The sequence below is a fragment of the Zingiber officinale genome, chromosome 5B, assembly GCF_018446385.1.
Source record: "Zingiber officinale cultivar Zhangliang chromosome 5B, Zo_v1.1, whole genome shotgun sequence".
Lineage (NCBI taxonomy): Eukaryota > Viridiplantae > Streptophyta > Magnoliopsida > Zingiberales > Zingiberaceae > Zingiber > Zingiber officinale.
Window position 1 is genome coordinate 67,550,192 of NC_055995.1, and position 16,091 is coordinate 67,566,282.

At 40.4% G+C, this 16,091-nt stretch overlaps 1 protein-coding gene across 1 annotated transcript in view; it reads left to right on the forward strand.

The window, feature by feature from the left end:
- The first annotated feature begins 11,024 nt into the window (after positions 1-11,024).
- LOC121986694 overlaps positions 11,025-16,091 on the forward strand; it is a 76,224-nt gene continuing 71,157 nt past the window's right edge. Inside the window, exons 1-2 of the mRNA XM_042540645.1 lie at positions 11,025-11,352; positions 11,539-11,681. Of these exons, the coding sequence (XP_042396579.1) occupies positions 11,025-11,352; positions 11,539-11,681 (471 nt within the window). The remainder of the gene's footprint in view (positions 11,353-11,538; positions 11,682-16,091) is intronic.

Below are 16,091 nucleotides of genomic sequence, written 5' to 3' on the forward strand. Positions count from 1 at the left end.
ATGACATGGAATATAAAGTACAATCTCAAATGTTTCTTATCCACTAAAACACGGAAACTTAATAATGTCCCAAATCTCTCCCATAGTCCTGGCATCACACACATCATCAAACACCTCCTTGTCACCTTCCTTTTCTATAGCTTTTCCTTTCCTTTATCTGCAGTAAGAGGAAATGCAAACTATAAGCGAATGGTTAGTAAGCGCTGCCTAATTCATAAAAACTCGAATGTGCATATAAATACAGCAAATGCTAAAAACTGAATCTGTAAGAAGAAAACTACTCATGCTCATCTAATAGCAAAGCACTAAAATTTGCATACTTATGATATACAAGAATAAAACTGCATGCTGGAAGACAAGGCTAATCATGCTCAATAAACTAATCAGGAAACAAATAAAACTAATACTACATGCTTTGAATTAATAGCAAATAGAAAACTAGAAAATCTACTCATGTATATAACAACAAAAGAAACTAGATGCTTGATGAAAAATCTGCACTGCTACAAAATGCAAGAATCTGCACTGCTACAAAATGCGAAAATCTACACTACTACAAAATGTAAAAATTCTACAATTCTTCATTTGTGGTGCACGCCTACTGCTACCCAAGAACCCCAAGAGCTAAATGCAAACTAAAAATCTGCAACGCTTCATGACAGTAGCAATCAAACTAAGGTTTGCAGTGCTAAAAGAAAACATCAGTTCTAACTTGCTGTACTTGGGAATAAAGAGGCTAACTTGCTGAATTAAACTTTTATGACACTTGCTTTGCTAGTTCAAATACATATAGTTTAATACTTCAAAATAATAATAAACTTTCTCTTGGGCTCAGGCTTAGTACCAATGCGCGCTCCCTAATAGAGACTGTGGTAGCTAGTCACCAGTCCTACGAGGATAAAGACCTTGGTCTTACCAGGGCCAAGACCTTGGAATTGGTCACCTGGATTTGTTTAACGACAACCTTGGAAGTCGGGTACTAGCCTTTTAAAGTAAAATACTTATTATCTTCTAATTCTCTTAGTATAGAATGCCTCGGCATTTCTTTAATTACTCATAAATGCATATGTACAAAAGTCCGAAAACATGGTAAGAACCTATTCATATGACCATTTATTCTAATCAACAAGAAATCTATCTATATACTCGGAATAAGAGGGCAGTTTAGGTTCTGTACAACAGCAAAGAAAACAAAAGAAAACTCGAATATGATCTGCACTTGCTAATGCACGAGTTACTTAAAGAAACTGCACCAAAATTCTGCACTACAAGGAGATCTATACTGCACTACATTTCTGCACTACAAGGCTAAATGAAATCCTATTAACTGCAAAGGAATCTAATTCTGCAATGCTAAAATAAACTGCAATACTTATACTTTTATTGAGCAACAGGATCTTAAATCTTGTTACAACAGAACAAAAAAAGGAAAGAAAGCCAAGAATGATTGCTACTCTTAAAACCTCTAGCTATCCCAATACTGTACAGTATAATCCAAAAGCAAAGAAAACAAAGGACACTTGCTACTCTTAAACTTCTAGCCATCCCAATGCTGTACAGAAAATCCGAAAGCAAGGAAAACAAAGAACACTTGCTACTACAGAATTAAAAAGAACAATCAAATCCTCTTAGTAAAGACAAGTCAATTAGCTTAAGCAAAAGAAATGACATCTACTAAAATAATGCTGCTGCTATCAAAAGTTGATACGTGAATATGATGATATACTAGAACATACACTTAATGCACTTACACATTCTAAATTATTTCCAACTAAGCAAAGCATGTCTGTACCTAGAAAGCAAGTTGTACCACTTCAATTGCCAACTAAAAACGAAGTAGGTTTTCTTGATAGACAAGAATCTGGGATCAGAAAATCTTAAACCTCCTAAACTAGGTAGTAGGTTTATTCCCTTGCTTTGAGATTCACGGCAGCACTCCAAACAAACAGCATGTTCCGAAACCAAAAGAAAAAGAGAATCGAAGCTCGAAACTACTCTTACCGTAGGTGAGTAGCACTTACATTGGTTTCTTGGACTCACAACCGAGAAGAGAACTTCTAGGGTTTCAGATAGCTCAAGATTCTGGCTTCTTCTTCGTGCCCACGGACTCTCCTTGACAAGAGGATCTCAATTCGGTGAAGAAACCCTTCGGATCGAGCCTAGGCCGACCGCCGGAGATGTGCCCTAGGTTTGTCTTCGTTGTCACCCAAGCCGCCGTCGCGTGCGAGGAAGAAGAGGTGAGAAGGAATTAGGTCTCGGGATAATACCTAAGTTCTCTTCGTATAACTAGGTATTCTATTATCTACTTCCATATAAATATTTTTCGCTCTTTCCTTAATTAGCACAGCCCTCTTGGGCACTTGGTCAGCTGGATTTGCTTAAGGTTCGGGTCGAGTCAGAGGTCACGGGTTCGAACCTCGGTCGAACCTATTTATTTTTTGAAACTTCTTCCTTTTGGTAAAAATACCAAACGACCTCTAAAAATTGTATAAAAATACTCTAAAAATTTCTAAAAATCTCTAGAATTTTTCTAAAGCATTTCTAATTATTTTTAATCACTATTAAGACTCGAAATGAGGAAATTTGGGTTGTTATAGGTACATGTGGACTCCCTAAGCTCTAGACTCGTATGAATCAGGGAGGGGGTAAGCTGGATGTCAGTTCCACCCACTCTGGTGGAATATGTAGTATCATCAACCTTTTCAAGGTTGTGATAGAACTGGGCACACAAATCCTGGTTTACTGTGTTGTTACAGTCAACCAGTTTCCCTTGGTGATAGTAATCTATCATCTGGACAGTAGGGAGACAAAATTGGGTAAAAAATGCCCTAACTACAGTCCTAAGTTTAATGGACTCAAATGTAAACCTAGCAAAATCTACCCTATGCTGCTCCGAGGGGAATCTAGGGTCCGTAGAAGGGGCCCTAGTCGGTGTAGGATCAACAATGCGACGTTTCCTATTTTTGACAATATATATATAAAAATGTAGAATAACTACAAATAAGGACAATAGGGAGGTTTGAGATATACCTAGGAGGCATTGTAGGTGGGTGAAGGAGAGTGGATGGTTTGAAGGCACCTTAGGGAAGAAATCACACGTTTTTGTAGAGGGAATCGTGGAGAGAAACGAGTTTGAGACGAATAGAAAAGCTTCTATTCGTTTATGAAATCTCAGGTTGGAGGCGCCTTATACGGTGATTAAGGCGCCTCCAGGGGGCCGTTAGAGGCTCCTCGGAGACCATCCGAGGCGCCTTTGGTTAAGGCGGTGGGAAATTTCTCGCCATGATTAAGGGCGCCTCCCTCGTATGGGAGGCGCCTCCGCTGTGCGCCTACGTGTCAGACAATTCTTTTTTAATATTAAGTTAATTTGTTTTAAAGGTTAGGTTAATTAAGAAAAAGAAAAAATAAGTTAATTAAGTTTCAAAAAATATTAGGTTCATTAAATTTTTGAAAAATATTTTAAGTTGATTAAATTTTTGAAAAATATTTTAAGTTGATTAATTTTTTTGAAAAATATTTCAAGTTGATTAAATTTTTGAAAAATATTTCAAGTTGATTAAATTTTTTAAAAATATTTCAAGTTGATTGAATTTTTGAAAAATATTTCAAGTTGATTGAATTTTTGAAAAATATTTTAAGTTGATTAAATTTTTGAAACATATTTTAAGTTGATTAAATTTTTGAAAAATATTTTAAGTTGATTAAATTTTTGAAAATATTTCAAGTTGATTAAATTTTTGAAAAATATTTCAAGTTAATTAAATTTTTAAAAAATATTTTAAGTTGATTAAATTTTTGAAGAATATTTTAAGTTAATTTAATTTTTGAAGAATATTTTAAGTTAATTAAATTTTTGAAAAATATTTTAAGTTGATTAAATTTTTGAAGAATATTTTAAGTTAAAATATTTCAAGTTAATTAAATTTTTGAAAAATATTTTAAGTTGATTAAATTTTTGAAAAATATTTTAAGTTGATGAAATTTTTGAAAAATATTTTAAGTTAATTAAATTTTTATAAAATATTTTAAGTTAATTAAGTATTTAAAAAATATTTTAAGTAAATTAAATTTTTGAAAAATATTTTAAGTTAATTTAGTTTTTGAAAAATATTTTAAGTTAATTTAGGTTTTGAATAATATTTTATGTTAATTAAGTTTTTGAAAAATATTTTAAATTAATTAAGTTTTTTTGAAAAATATTTTAAGTTAATTTAGTTTTTGAAAAATATTTTAAGTTAATTTAGTTTTTGAATAATATTTTATGTTAATTAAGTGTTTGAAAAATATTTTAAGTTAATTAAGTGTTTTTGAAAAATATTTTAAGTTAATTATGTTTTTGAAAAATATTTTAAGTTAATTATGTTTTTGAAAAATATTTTAAGTTAATTTGAAAAACAATAAAGTTAATTGAAAAATAATTAAGTTAATTTAAATTTGAAGGATAATTAATTTAATTTTAATTTCAAATTTCAAATTTTAATCTTGAATTAGAATTAATTTAATTATAATTACAAATTTTAATTTCGAATTTCGAATTTTAATCTTGAATAGAATTAATTTAATTATAATTTCGTATTTTAATTTCGAATTTCGTATTTTAATTCTGAATTAGAATTAATTTAATTATAATTGTGAATTTTAATTTCGAATTTCGAATTTTAATTCGAATTTCGAATTTGAATATTGAATTAGAATTAATTTAATTATAATTATGAATTTTAATTCGAGTTTCGAATTTTAACTCGAATTTTGAATTTCGAGTTTCTATTTGAATTTCAAATTTGATTTTATTTTAATTTCTATTCCTTAGTCATCTCATCCAATCTAAATTTTCAATCAGGTAATCCTATAATTTTTGTGAGATAAATTAGGTTCAATTTTAGAGTTTGGTTTAACTTTGTGTTAGATTCAGATTTAGCTTTGGGTTCAACAAGTAGGTATTCTTTGGATAAAATTCTGGGCTATGGTGAGTCACAAGGACATCATTAAAGTAACCATGCCTTCGAGTTTTCCAAATAGTCCTACCCATTGAACTTAGTACAATACCTTGGTCTAACTGGTTAGGATCCATAAAGGGTAGTTTCGGTCAGTTCCACTTAGCCAAATGCACCAGGTTGAAGTCATATCTTCCTAGACATGCGATGACTAAGCTTCCCCAACGTACTATCATCCAATACTTCACCAGTGCCGTGAGTCAAGTTAAACCTAGCCCATTTTAATCTAACCTTAATTAACCTGCCGGGTAGTCTACTCTTGGTTACCCTTATCGGGTGGATTAAGTTCGGAGGTGCTAGCTATTCTGGAGCCTTCCCTTGGATTTTAATTTGATTTAATTTGGATCTTAATTTAATTTGAATTTTAATTTAATTTTATTTAATTTGAATTTGAATTTTATTTAATTTGGATCTTAATTTAATTTAATTTAATTTAATTTGAATTTAATTTAATTTTAATTTTAATTTTATTTAATTTGAATTTGACTTTAATTTTATTTAATTTGAATTTGAATTTAATTTTATTTTTATTATTTTTCTTCTAGCTCCCCCTGGATCATAACTTCGATATGGTCTATCGAGGTAATGTATTTGATCCTTAGGGACCCAATATTGACCAAGTCCAACTTGATTAACCAGGTTGGACTTGGGTACCCATGCTTGGACTGATTTATTATTTTGTCTGTTTACTAAGGATAGGTAAGATCTATATTTTCTTTTAGTTTTATAACCTAACCCAGTTTTGTTGTAAACAGCTCTTTGTGTCCCAAGAATTAGGTCAAGCTTCTTGGAGCCCAAAGAGAACCGTTCTAATATATTTTTTAAATCCTTAACCTGAGTTTTCAGACTGGAGTTTTCTTCCTCAAGTTTTTGAACTTGAGTTGAATTTCCAGTCTGACTTGGGTCAGGCAAGGTTTTGGGGTTAGTCACTTCTTTAAGGATCGCTACTTCCTTTAGAAGTGACTTGACCTTTAGGTTTGATTTAGCTAATTTGCGTAGTAAGTAATTAACTAAATTATTATGTCGAGGAACACTTACAGCGGGGTCTGGCCCTTCAGAAATGGATACAGATCCGTGGCTTCGTTCGACCTCGGCTTCAGACTCGCTCTCGCTCTCGGACAGATTGATCTGGTCCCGGGCCATTAGTGCAAGTAGACTCGTCTGATCGAGTTCGTCTTCATCGTCCTCTGAGGAAGATTCGTCCCATGTCGCCTTTAGCACCTTCTTTTTCTCCGCTTCTTTGTATCCTTCTGATTTGGGCAGTTTGCCTTGATGTGCCCTTTCTAGTTGCATCCGTAGCAGATCACTTCGAGTTTGACTTTTGAATTGGATTGAACCTCCTTGGATTGTACTGCCTTCTTTAGATCTCTCTTGTTGAAGCCTTTCTTTTTCTTGTAAAGCTTCTTCACTAGGTTCATGAGCTCGGAGGTTAATTCGTCGTCTTCATTGTCTGAGTCGGGTTCGTCTTCCTCCTCCGGTTAAGTTCTTCGCCGTGATCTTGGTTCGCGTGTTCGACTGGTACCTGCAACCAAAGCAATACTCTTCTCGGTTGGCAATGTATTAGTCTGTTCATGCAGTTCAAATTCCGAAAATAATTCATCTAATCTAAAGGAAGATAAGTCCTTGGAGACTTTGTAGGCATCTACCATCGATGCCCACAATGTGCTCCTCGGAAAAGCGTTTAGAGCGTACCTTATGATGTCCCGATTCTCGACTCTTTGCCCGATCGCATGGAGGGAGTTGAGAATGTCTTGTATGCGAGTGTGGAGTTGACTTGTTGTCTCTCTGTCCTGCATTTTTAAATTATATAATTTATTAAATAAAAGATCTCTTTTACTAACCTTGGTGTTGGAGGTGCCCTCGTGGAGTTCGATCAGCTTCTCCCAAAGCTCTTTTGCGCTGGAGAACGATCCAACTCTGTTGAGCTCCTCCTTGGTTAGTTCGCACTGGAGGGTGCAAGTCGCTCTGGCATCAACTTCCACCTTCTTGATTAGGGTCGGTTCCCATTTTTCGCAGGGTGTCGGCTTGCCATCTTCGTCGGTTGGCAGTTGTATTCCAGTCTTGATTGTTAGTTAGAGCCCCAGAGCCAATCATTTGATGATTGTTGTATGGACTCATTGTATCATATTCTTATATATAAAGGTATTTGATTTTTTGGTTATTATGCTTACTTGTATTGGTGCCAAATAAACTAAGTATAATAGCGTCCTTGAGTCGAGGGTTCTTACCTATATCAATCAGTTAGTTGAACCGATAGTGAGATGATATAGGGAACACTACTCTTAATCATTCCTAGTCGAGTATTAACATTCAGGGACAATGTTAATGCGACGAGACTAGCATGTAGGTCAACTTGATGACTTGATCTCACAAGTCATGGATATAGAGATATCAAGTTGACACATGGGTATGCATTGGAGAATGTATACTGAATGACCCGCCATGAGAAAGTATCATGGATCGTTATATGAGTGTCATATACTTTCTCATGTGGCTATTAGTATGACTACTAGTCCTTGGACCTGAAGTCACCATGGATCCCTACATAAGGAGTTACGTACTTTGGCTTCGTCAAACGTCACCCGTAACTGGGTGGACTATAAAGGCGATTACTGGGTATGTAACGAATTATGCAGAGGGATGTGAGTGATGTAGATGGGATCTATCCCTCCTATATGACGGGAGCGACATCGATATTCTTGATAGAGTGAGACCACGAAGTGCATGACCATGCCCAAATGAGTCAATATGAGATATTGAGCTTATTTGATCGTATGAGTCTACTTGGAGTTCAAGATTTAGATTGATTAGAGGATGACATGGTCTATGCCTCACGTTGATCAATCTAGATGTCTAGGATAGAAGGACACTTGTCATATATTGTGAGGAGTCACAATTAGTAGTCACAAGGTGATGTTGGATCTCAACATTCTTGTAACTTGGGTAGTAATGATGTGTTGCTAGATACCACTCATTACTTATGCTTCTAAATGGGTTTAGGAGCATTGCCAACGTTACAAGAACCTATAGGGTCATACACAAAGGGCAATTAGATGGAGATTAGGTTCATTTGATGAACCTAAATGATTAGGTTCATGTGATGAACCAAATTGGATTAAGAGTAATTCAAATTGAGCTAATTGAGTTGGACTCAATTTGGTTCATGTGTTAAGTGAGTCTAATTTGGACTTAGACTCATTTAATTAATTTAATTCAATGAATAGAGATTCATTAAATTAAAATTGACTTGAACCAATGGTTAGATTAGATCAACCAAGGAAGAGAAGTGGTCAAGTTTGACTTGATTCAAGTAGGAAGATGAAGAGTCAAGTTTTGACTTGACTTTGACTTGACCAATGCCACATCATCAAGGCTTCTTCATTTGGTCAAGTTTGACTTGACCAAATGCCACCTCATGGAGGAGATCAAGAGACATGACTCTTGATATTCCATGGGGGTTACAAGACTTGAAGTGGCCGGCCACTTTTAGTGTTGAATGAGATTGATTTTTCATTCAAGGCATTCATTCCATCTTCTTCCTCTTGCTCTCAATTTTCTTCTCCCTCTCCTCTCTTGGCCGAACACTTCATAGGTGCTAGCACACCTTTTGTTTGGCCTCTCCATCTCTTGCTTGTGTGGATACATATAGAGAAGTGTCTACTTTGACACTTTCAAGATCCGGCGAACCGAGGACTAGCGGGATTGCGAAGGGCTTCGCATCAAGGGTAAAATTCCTTGTCGAAAGTGTAGATCTAGGCTTTAGTAAACTCATACATGAAATTTTGTTTTATAAACTTCGCATGGATCCGGTGGCATGGGAGATTCGGGGTTTCCGCAACGCGAAAAAGCAGTTTTTGCGGCCCGAAAATCCCAACATTGATGATCATCCACGTGTCGAATTGTATCTTGAGGAAGGTTTCCCTTCGCCCCTTCCAATATCCGAAGTCTTCTCAGGTGAAAAGCGGGGGGCGAACGGTGCTGAAACCCTCTTGTTGGGCCATTAATAATATGCAAAATAAAGACAAAGTATAAATGTCCGAAGACTAGGTCTTGGATTAACAGTGCGGGAAATAAAATTTTAAGATTACGAGCTCGAGTGGTGTTGCACCAACTTCGAGCTAAAAACCGATTCAAAAAAATAATTAGAATGTAGCTATTAAGCTAGATTCTAATTGACTCCGTAAAAATTAAAAATACCACGAAAAAAATTTGCGTGATTGGTGGTTGCACCAGATCAACGCGACCCCGCTCTAATACCAATTGTTGGATCGAGAAGCACTAGAGGGGGGTGAATAGAGCTCGTGGCTATTTCGCTTTTCGGAATCGTAAATCGTTCGAGTAGTAAAGCAATGGAATAAAAAGAAACACACAAACACAGAAGACACAGGTCGTTTACTTGGTACGGAGTCTGTGGCGACTCCTACTCCAAAGCCCGCGATCGTTGATCGCTTACTGTGGGCAACAACTATATCGTGCAAATTTTGTACAAGTGTAAGTTACAATAAGTGCAATAATTAAAGAAAACTTATACCAACGACAGAATCTTAAAGTAGCGGAGCTCCGGGTCGTCGGAAACTTGTAACAACACTTCAGAGTGTTTTTGAGGCAGCACATTGTAGCTTGATCACTTAGAAATTGTTGTTCTGAACCTCTGCCTCGAACCCCCTTTTAAACAGTGCTGGAGGCACCTCTAAGCCTGTCTGAGGCACCTCCAGGCCGCCGAGTCGCATGCGTGGATCACTCTGATCTGGTTGCACCTTATCCCATTGAAGGCGCCTCCAAGCTACTCCAAGGCGCCTCCAACGCCTGGTCCAAGGCACCTTCAAATTCCTCCGAGGCACCTCCAGCGCCTCTGGACAGCTGGCTTCGGCTAGCACCCGAGGCACCTCTAAGCCCCGTGGAGGTGCCTCGGACACTGTTCATCCGAGGTTAAAAGTGCTCCTTTGTTCCTGCAAAATGTGTTAGTCCCAAACACAAACCCTACAAAACAAAGTTAGCACAGAAATATGATAAATGATATCGACAGTCATCGGACTGTCCGGGTCTGACTTCGGATTTCCAATCGAAAACCCTAGGTCGACCCGACGCCTACTGTTCTCTCTACGGGGAACGCGTCGTCACCTACTCCACTCAGGAGATTTACCTGTTGCCAGTGCGATCCTCCAGATCGACTGAACTTTTGCTCATCGTTCGAAGCTTCCAGACTTTCTGTTGGACTTCCGCTTCCCGGCCCGTCCAGTCTTTCACCTGGTTCGCGACACCAGGACTTTCCACCTAGGGTTACCCCCTAGGACTTTTGCCTGAAGCTGTCAACCCGCCAAGACTTTCCGCATAGGGTTACCACCCCCTATGACCTAGGGTTACCACCCCCTAGGGTTTTCCACCTGCTTAACCGCAGCTAGGACTTTTGCCTAAGTATCACTTAGGTCTTTCCTGCAAGCTCCATGAACTTGTTAGATCACAACACTACTTAACTTTGAACACTTTGCCATTATCAAAACTTGGGTTCGATCGTCTGATGCTTCCCTCACCAACATAGGTATGATCACAGGAGGCCCGACTGATGATAATTCCAACCGAGCTCGGAAGTCACATACCCGACAATTGGAAATACACACTATCGGATGCAGAAATGAGAAAGCAGAAGGTTCAGAGATCAATTTTGGTCCTTGGGACTTGAAGGGAGTGGAAGTCCCTCATGACAACGTTTTGATTATCCGAGCGGTAATCGCTAACTATAATATTCACCGAACCTTTGTAGATACAGGTAGCTCGGTGAACATTATATTCAAGAAGGCTTTCAATCAATTACAAATTGATTGAAGTGAGTTGCAACCCATGACAACGCCCTTATACGGGTTCATGGGCAATAAAGTGTTGTCGATTAGCTATGCTCGGCTAGCCATATCACTCGAGGAGCAACAACTCAAATGGACAAGGACGACTAATTTCATTATGGTGGACGCCCTGTCCGCTTACAATGTCATATTGGGTTGACCGGTGCCAAATGAATTCTAAGTGGTCGTCTCCATGTTTTGTCAGAAGATCAAGTTTCCTGTGGAGATCTCGGTCGAGGAAGTAAAGGGTGACCAATTAACCTCCTACCGGTGCTACATTGAAATGGTAAAGATGGAGGCACATGCCACTCGGAAAGCACAGCGGTTGGAGGTGAATGCAATCCTTGAAGAGCCTCCCACCCTTGTCTATGAAGAAAAGGAAGAAGTTCAGGTGCATCCCACCCGACTGGAGACCACAACTTTTATAGTGACTGATCTAAGCGTGGAGAAGAAGGTGGAGCTGGTCGCCTATCTAAGGAAAAACCATGATGTGTTTGCATGGGTGACTCACGAGCTCTTGGGTATCTCGCCGACCATAACATAGCACGAATTACACGTCTAATGGAACGCAAGGTTGGTAAAACAAAAGAAAAGAGACTTCAGTGTGAAGTAAAATCAGATCATCTAAGCGGAGGCAGATAAGTTACTTAAAGCTGAACACATCCACGAAGTGTAGTTCCTGAGCTGGCTCATCAATATTGTGTTAGTCTCCAAGACAGACAACAAATGGAGGGTCTGCATTCACTTCCACAATCTGAACAAGGCTTTCCCAAAGGACTACTTTCTACTGCCACATATTGACCAGATGGTGGATTTCACGAGCAACTGCGAGCTGATCTACATACTGGACGTATACTAAGGCTACCACCAGGTTCCGCTCGCCAAGGAGGATCAAGAGAAGGGCAGCTTCATCAAGGTGGATGGAACTTTGTAGTATGTCGTTCGGGTTGAAGAATGCTGGAGCCACATATCAGAGGCTGATGAATAAGGTGTTCCACCATCAAATCGGCCGAAACATGGTGGTATACATAGATGACATTTTGATAAAATTCCTCCAAGCTGCTGACCTTTGTGCACACATATAAGAGACTTGTTGAACGATAAGGAAGTATGGAGTCAAGCTCAACATGAACAAGTGTCTGTTCGAGACAAAAAGTGGATGATTCCTCGGTTACATCGTAACCAAGAAGGGGATTAAAGCAAATCCGAGTAAAGTGAAGGCACTCCAGGACATGCTTCCCCCACACAACTTGAAAGAGACTTAGTGATTGACCGGATGGATTATGGCCTTATCAAGATTTATCTTTAAGTCGTCTGATCAGAGCCACTCATTTTTTAAAGTTCTACACTGATCTATGAAATTTCAATGGAATGCGGAGAGAGACAAAGAACTAGAAGAGCTCAAGAGTTTTTTAACTTCTTTACCTGTACTGGCAAAACCTATCGTCGGTGAGCTGTTCTAGCTGTACCTATCATCCATAGAGCAAGCGGTCAGATAAGTATTGGTTCAACAGAATGGCGCTGTACAATAGCTAATGTACTTTTTGAGTCACTTATTAAAAGATGTTGAATGACACTACACCTGTCTTAAAAAATTAGCGTATGGGCTGGTTCTCACCGCTTGGAGGTTACACCCATACTTTTTAGTGCATCCCATAATTGTCTTAACTAACAACACTCTAGGAAGAGTCATCCTCAACCTCGAACTGTCCGACCAACTAATCAAGTGGATCACGGAGATGAGCAAATTCAGCATACGATAACAGCCTAGATCGACGATCAAGGCACAAGCCTTAGCTAATTTTGTGACTGAAGTGCAGAACGGTGAGCCAGAGATAACTTGGAAGATATATGTGGACGGATCCTCCACCCGCCATGGCAACGAAGTAGGCATATTATTGATATCGCCATGCGAGGAGCGGTTACAGCCATCCATTCGACTGAATTGCCGAGCTACAAACAATGAGACGGAGTACGAAGCACTGATCATTAGCCTGTAGGCAACCAGACACGTGGGGGCCACCCGAGTGGTTATCCATTCGGATTCTCAATTGGCATCGCAACAACTCTTAGATTTTTTTGGAATAAATAACATCAGGTTTAAATTATACACGGAGGCTTTCGAGAAGTTAAAGGAAGGATTCCAAAAAGTGATCATGAAAAAAATCCCCCGGGCGGACAACCAGTACATGAATGAATTGGCCAAGTTAGCAAGTTCCTTATGTTAGTCCCTTGGCTGCCGGCTAGAGGGGGGTGAATAGCCCTACACAATAAAAACAGACACCTTTCTCAGAACTTTGGAAATAAAGCATGATGCAGCGATAAAGGGGGCCCCACCTGGCATGGACCAACTATCGAGGTGGAGGTCAAAGTCAATGTGGTCAACGCCAGGGTGTCAAAAGGCTCGCCTATAATGTCCGACCGGCTAGAGACTACAACAGCTGGTCGGGTTGATCAGTGTCCAGCGGGCCAACCGTCCAACTTGGGTTAATATGGTAAGGCAGCCAGACACTCAGTGCGGAGCGGCAGGACGCTGAGGAGACCGAAGAGCTTGTCCAAGTGGGATGGACACGCTACTATGCCCAGTCACTGCAAGGAAGAACAGCTGAGGCCGACAAAGCAGAGGAGTCCCAGCCAAGCGGCTACCCCGCTCGGCCAAGCAGCAGGACTATTGTTATCTCTTTGAGGCTAACAAAGCAAAGGAGTCCCGGCCGAACGACTAACCCACTCGGCCAAGCAGTGGAACCATTGTTATATCTCTCGATATCCTTTTGGGAGATAATGCCATTGACATGAGGCATGGTCAACAGGCAGATTGTACGACGGAAGCTTCTATTATTTTATCAGGGATATGCATGCCCCATTAAGGTATGGTGTCAGAGGTACTTTCTTGATAGGTCCTTTCATAGGACATATTGGAGAACGTGTTCATGCCTCGAGAAGTGTGCACATCACCTACTAGGGCTCTATATAAAGGGGATCCAAGCACCAGTGAAGGCACTCATTATTACTGTTTGAGCTTGCATTACTATTACTCCATTTTCTGCTACAGTTCCAGTGACTAACTTGAGCGCCATAGGGCCAATGCCGAGGACCCCTTTTCTGTCTTGACATTGACATTGTTTGTTTTACAGAGCGGGATGCAATCTATAGCCAGTTAGTGCAGTAGCCACATCCCTAGCTTTCCACCTCCCCATTTTTGGACAGGATTATTTTGCACTGTCTGTGGGAACGTAGCCTGCATTCGAAACTAGAAGATGGAGGATGCTGAACAACTCACCATGGTGACGCTGACAAAGGAGGAGCTCAATATGTTTATACAAGCCCGAGCGACAAGGATATAGTGGAGCAACAATAACAACAAGCGCTGGTCGAGCACTAAGCGCATGAGCCTGCGGTATCAGCGGTAGGGCATCAAGCAGATTATGGAGACCAAGCGGAGCGTGCATCCGCTCAGGGACAGAACAAGAAGCCAACTGACACATATGGGGAGGCACCCAATGTGCCAATCCCTTTTCATCTAGCGCTGTTTCGGACTCCATCAGAGGAACAGGGCCAAACGGACAAGGACCAGGGGTCTTCCTCAGATGATGCACCCGTTCTAGATGCGCGAAAAGGGAAGGTGCTAAGGGATGATGATTCTCCCAAGCGGATCAATTAATAATTTTCACAGGGGATCCTAGATGACCCTCTGCCCAGACACTACACTCCACTGGTGATCAGAGAATACAACGGAACTACTGATCCAGACGACCACTTGGCCAAGTTTGACAACACAGCCACACTTCATCAGTACACCGATGGGGAGAAGTGTTGGGTCTTCCTCACCACACTCTCTAGATCAGTACAACATTGGTTCAAGAGATCGCCGAACGGATCCATTCATAGCCTCAAGGACTTTCGAGTGGCGTTCCTACACCACTTCGCCAGTAGTCACCGCCACCAGAAGATAAGTGTCAATCTGTTCTCCTTGAAATAAGGGCCCAGGGAGACACTGAGGGCCTACATCCAGCGCTTCAAGTAGGTGGCCATGGATATTCCCTCGATCTCTGTAGAAGTGTTGGTGAACACCTTTGCCCAAGGTCTCATCGAAGGGGAGTTCTTTTGGTCACTCATCCGGAAGCCACCAAGGGACTTCGACCATCTGGTCAAGAGGGCCACGGAGTATATAAACGTGGAAGAAGCCCAAGCGGCCAGAAGAAAGGAGGTGTCTACCGAGCCCCAATAGTGCCCGAGTGGCAACAATCAAGTAGCCATCAACCACCAAAGGGGCCCCGATTGGGAGGAGCCCAGCAACATCAGGAGCCGAGGACACATGTCGTGCAGCATGTAGCAGCCGGTCGACTAAAGGCTGCAAAGGCAAGGCATGGACGCCACTATTCTGCTCATTCCATTAGTCGACGACATACAACACGCGTGACTGCTATGATTTGACTCTGATCATGAGCTGACCGACTCTACGAGAATATCGCCATCGGTCACCATCACCCGATCGACATCATAGATGCTGGTTAATTGGTCGGAAGGAGGAGGAAAGAGGGGTGTCTGAGCGGTGGCATCATCAGCCCCAGCGAAGGAACAACACAAGTCCCGCATGAGCTTCTACTAAGAGGAATAGATCCTTGGCTCGAGAGGAAAAAAATAGGAGCAACGCCACTAAGGGTGAAATTGGAATGATTACTGGTGGGTTGACTAGCGGTGATTCCAATCGAGAAAGGAAATCGCATGCTCAGTGACTGGTGATCCACGCTGTGGGGTGTAGCAAGGAGAAGGCTAAAGGACCTGAAATAAGCTTCTGCCCTTGAGACTTAGAGGGAGTGGAGATCCCTCACGATGATGCACTGATCATCCAAGCGGTAATCATATCGCTAATTATACAATTCACCGAACCTTTGTTGATATAGGGAGCTCGGTGAATATTATATTCAAGAAGGCGTTTGACCAGTTGCAAATCGACCGGAGCGAGTTGCAGCCAATGACAACCCCACTATACGGCTTTACAGGCAATGAAGTGTTACCAATCGGCTAGGCACGACTGGCCATTTCACTCGTTGAGTAGCCGTTCAAGAGCACCAGGACCACTAACTTTATTATGGTGGATGTGCCATCCGCCTACAACGTCATATTAGGTCAATCGACCCTTAACGAGTTTCGAGCGGTGGTGTCCACCTTTTGCCAGAAGATTAAGTTTTCGGTGGACAACGAGGTGGGTGAAGTCAAATGCGACTAGTTGGCTGCTTGGCGATGCTATGTCGAGATG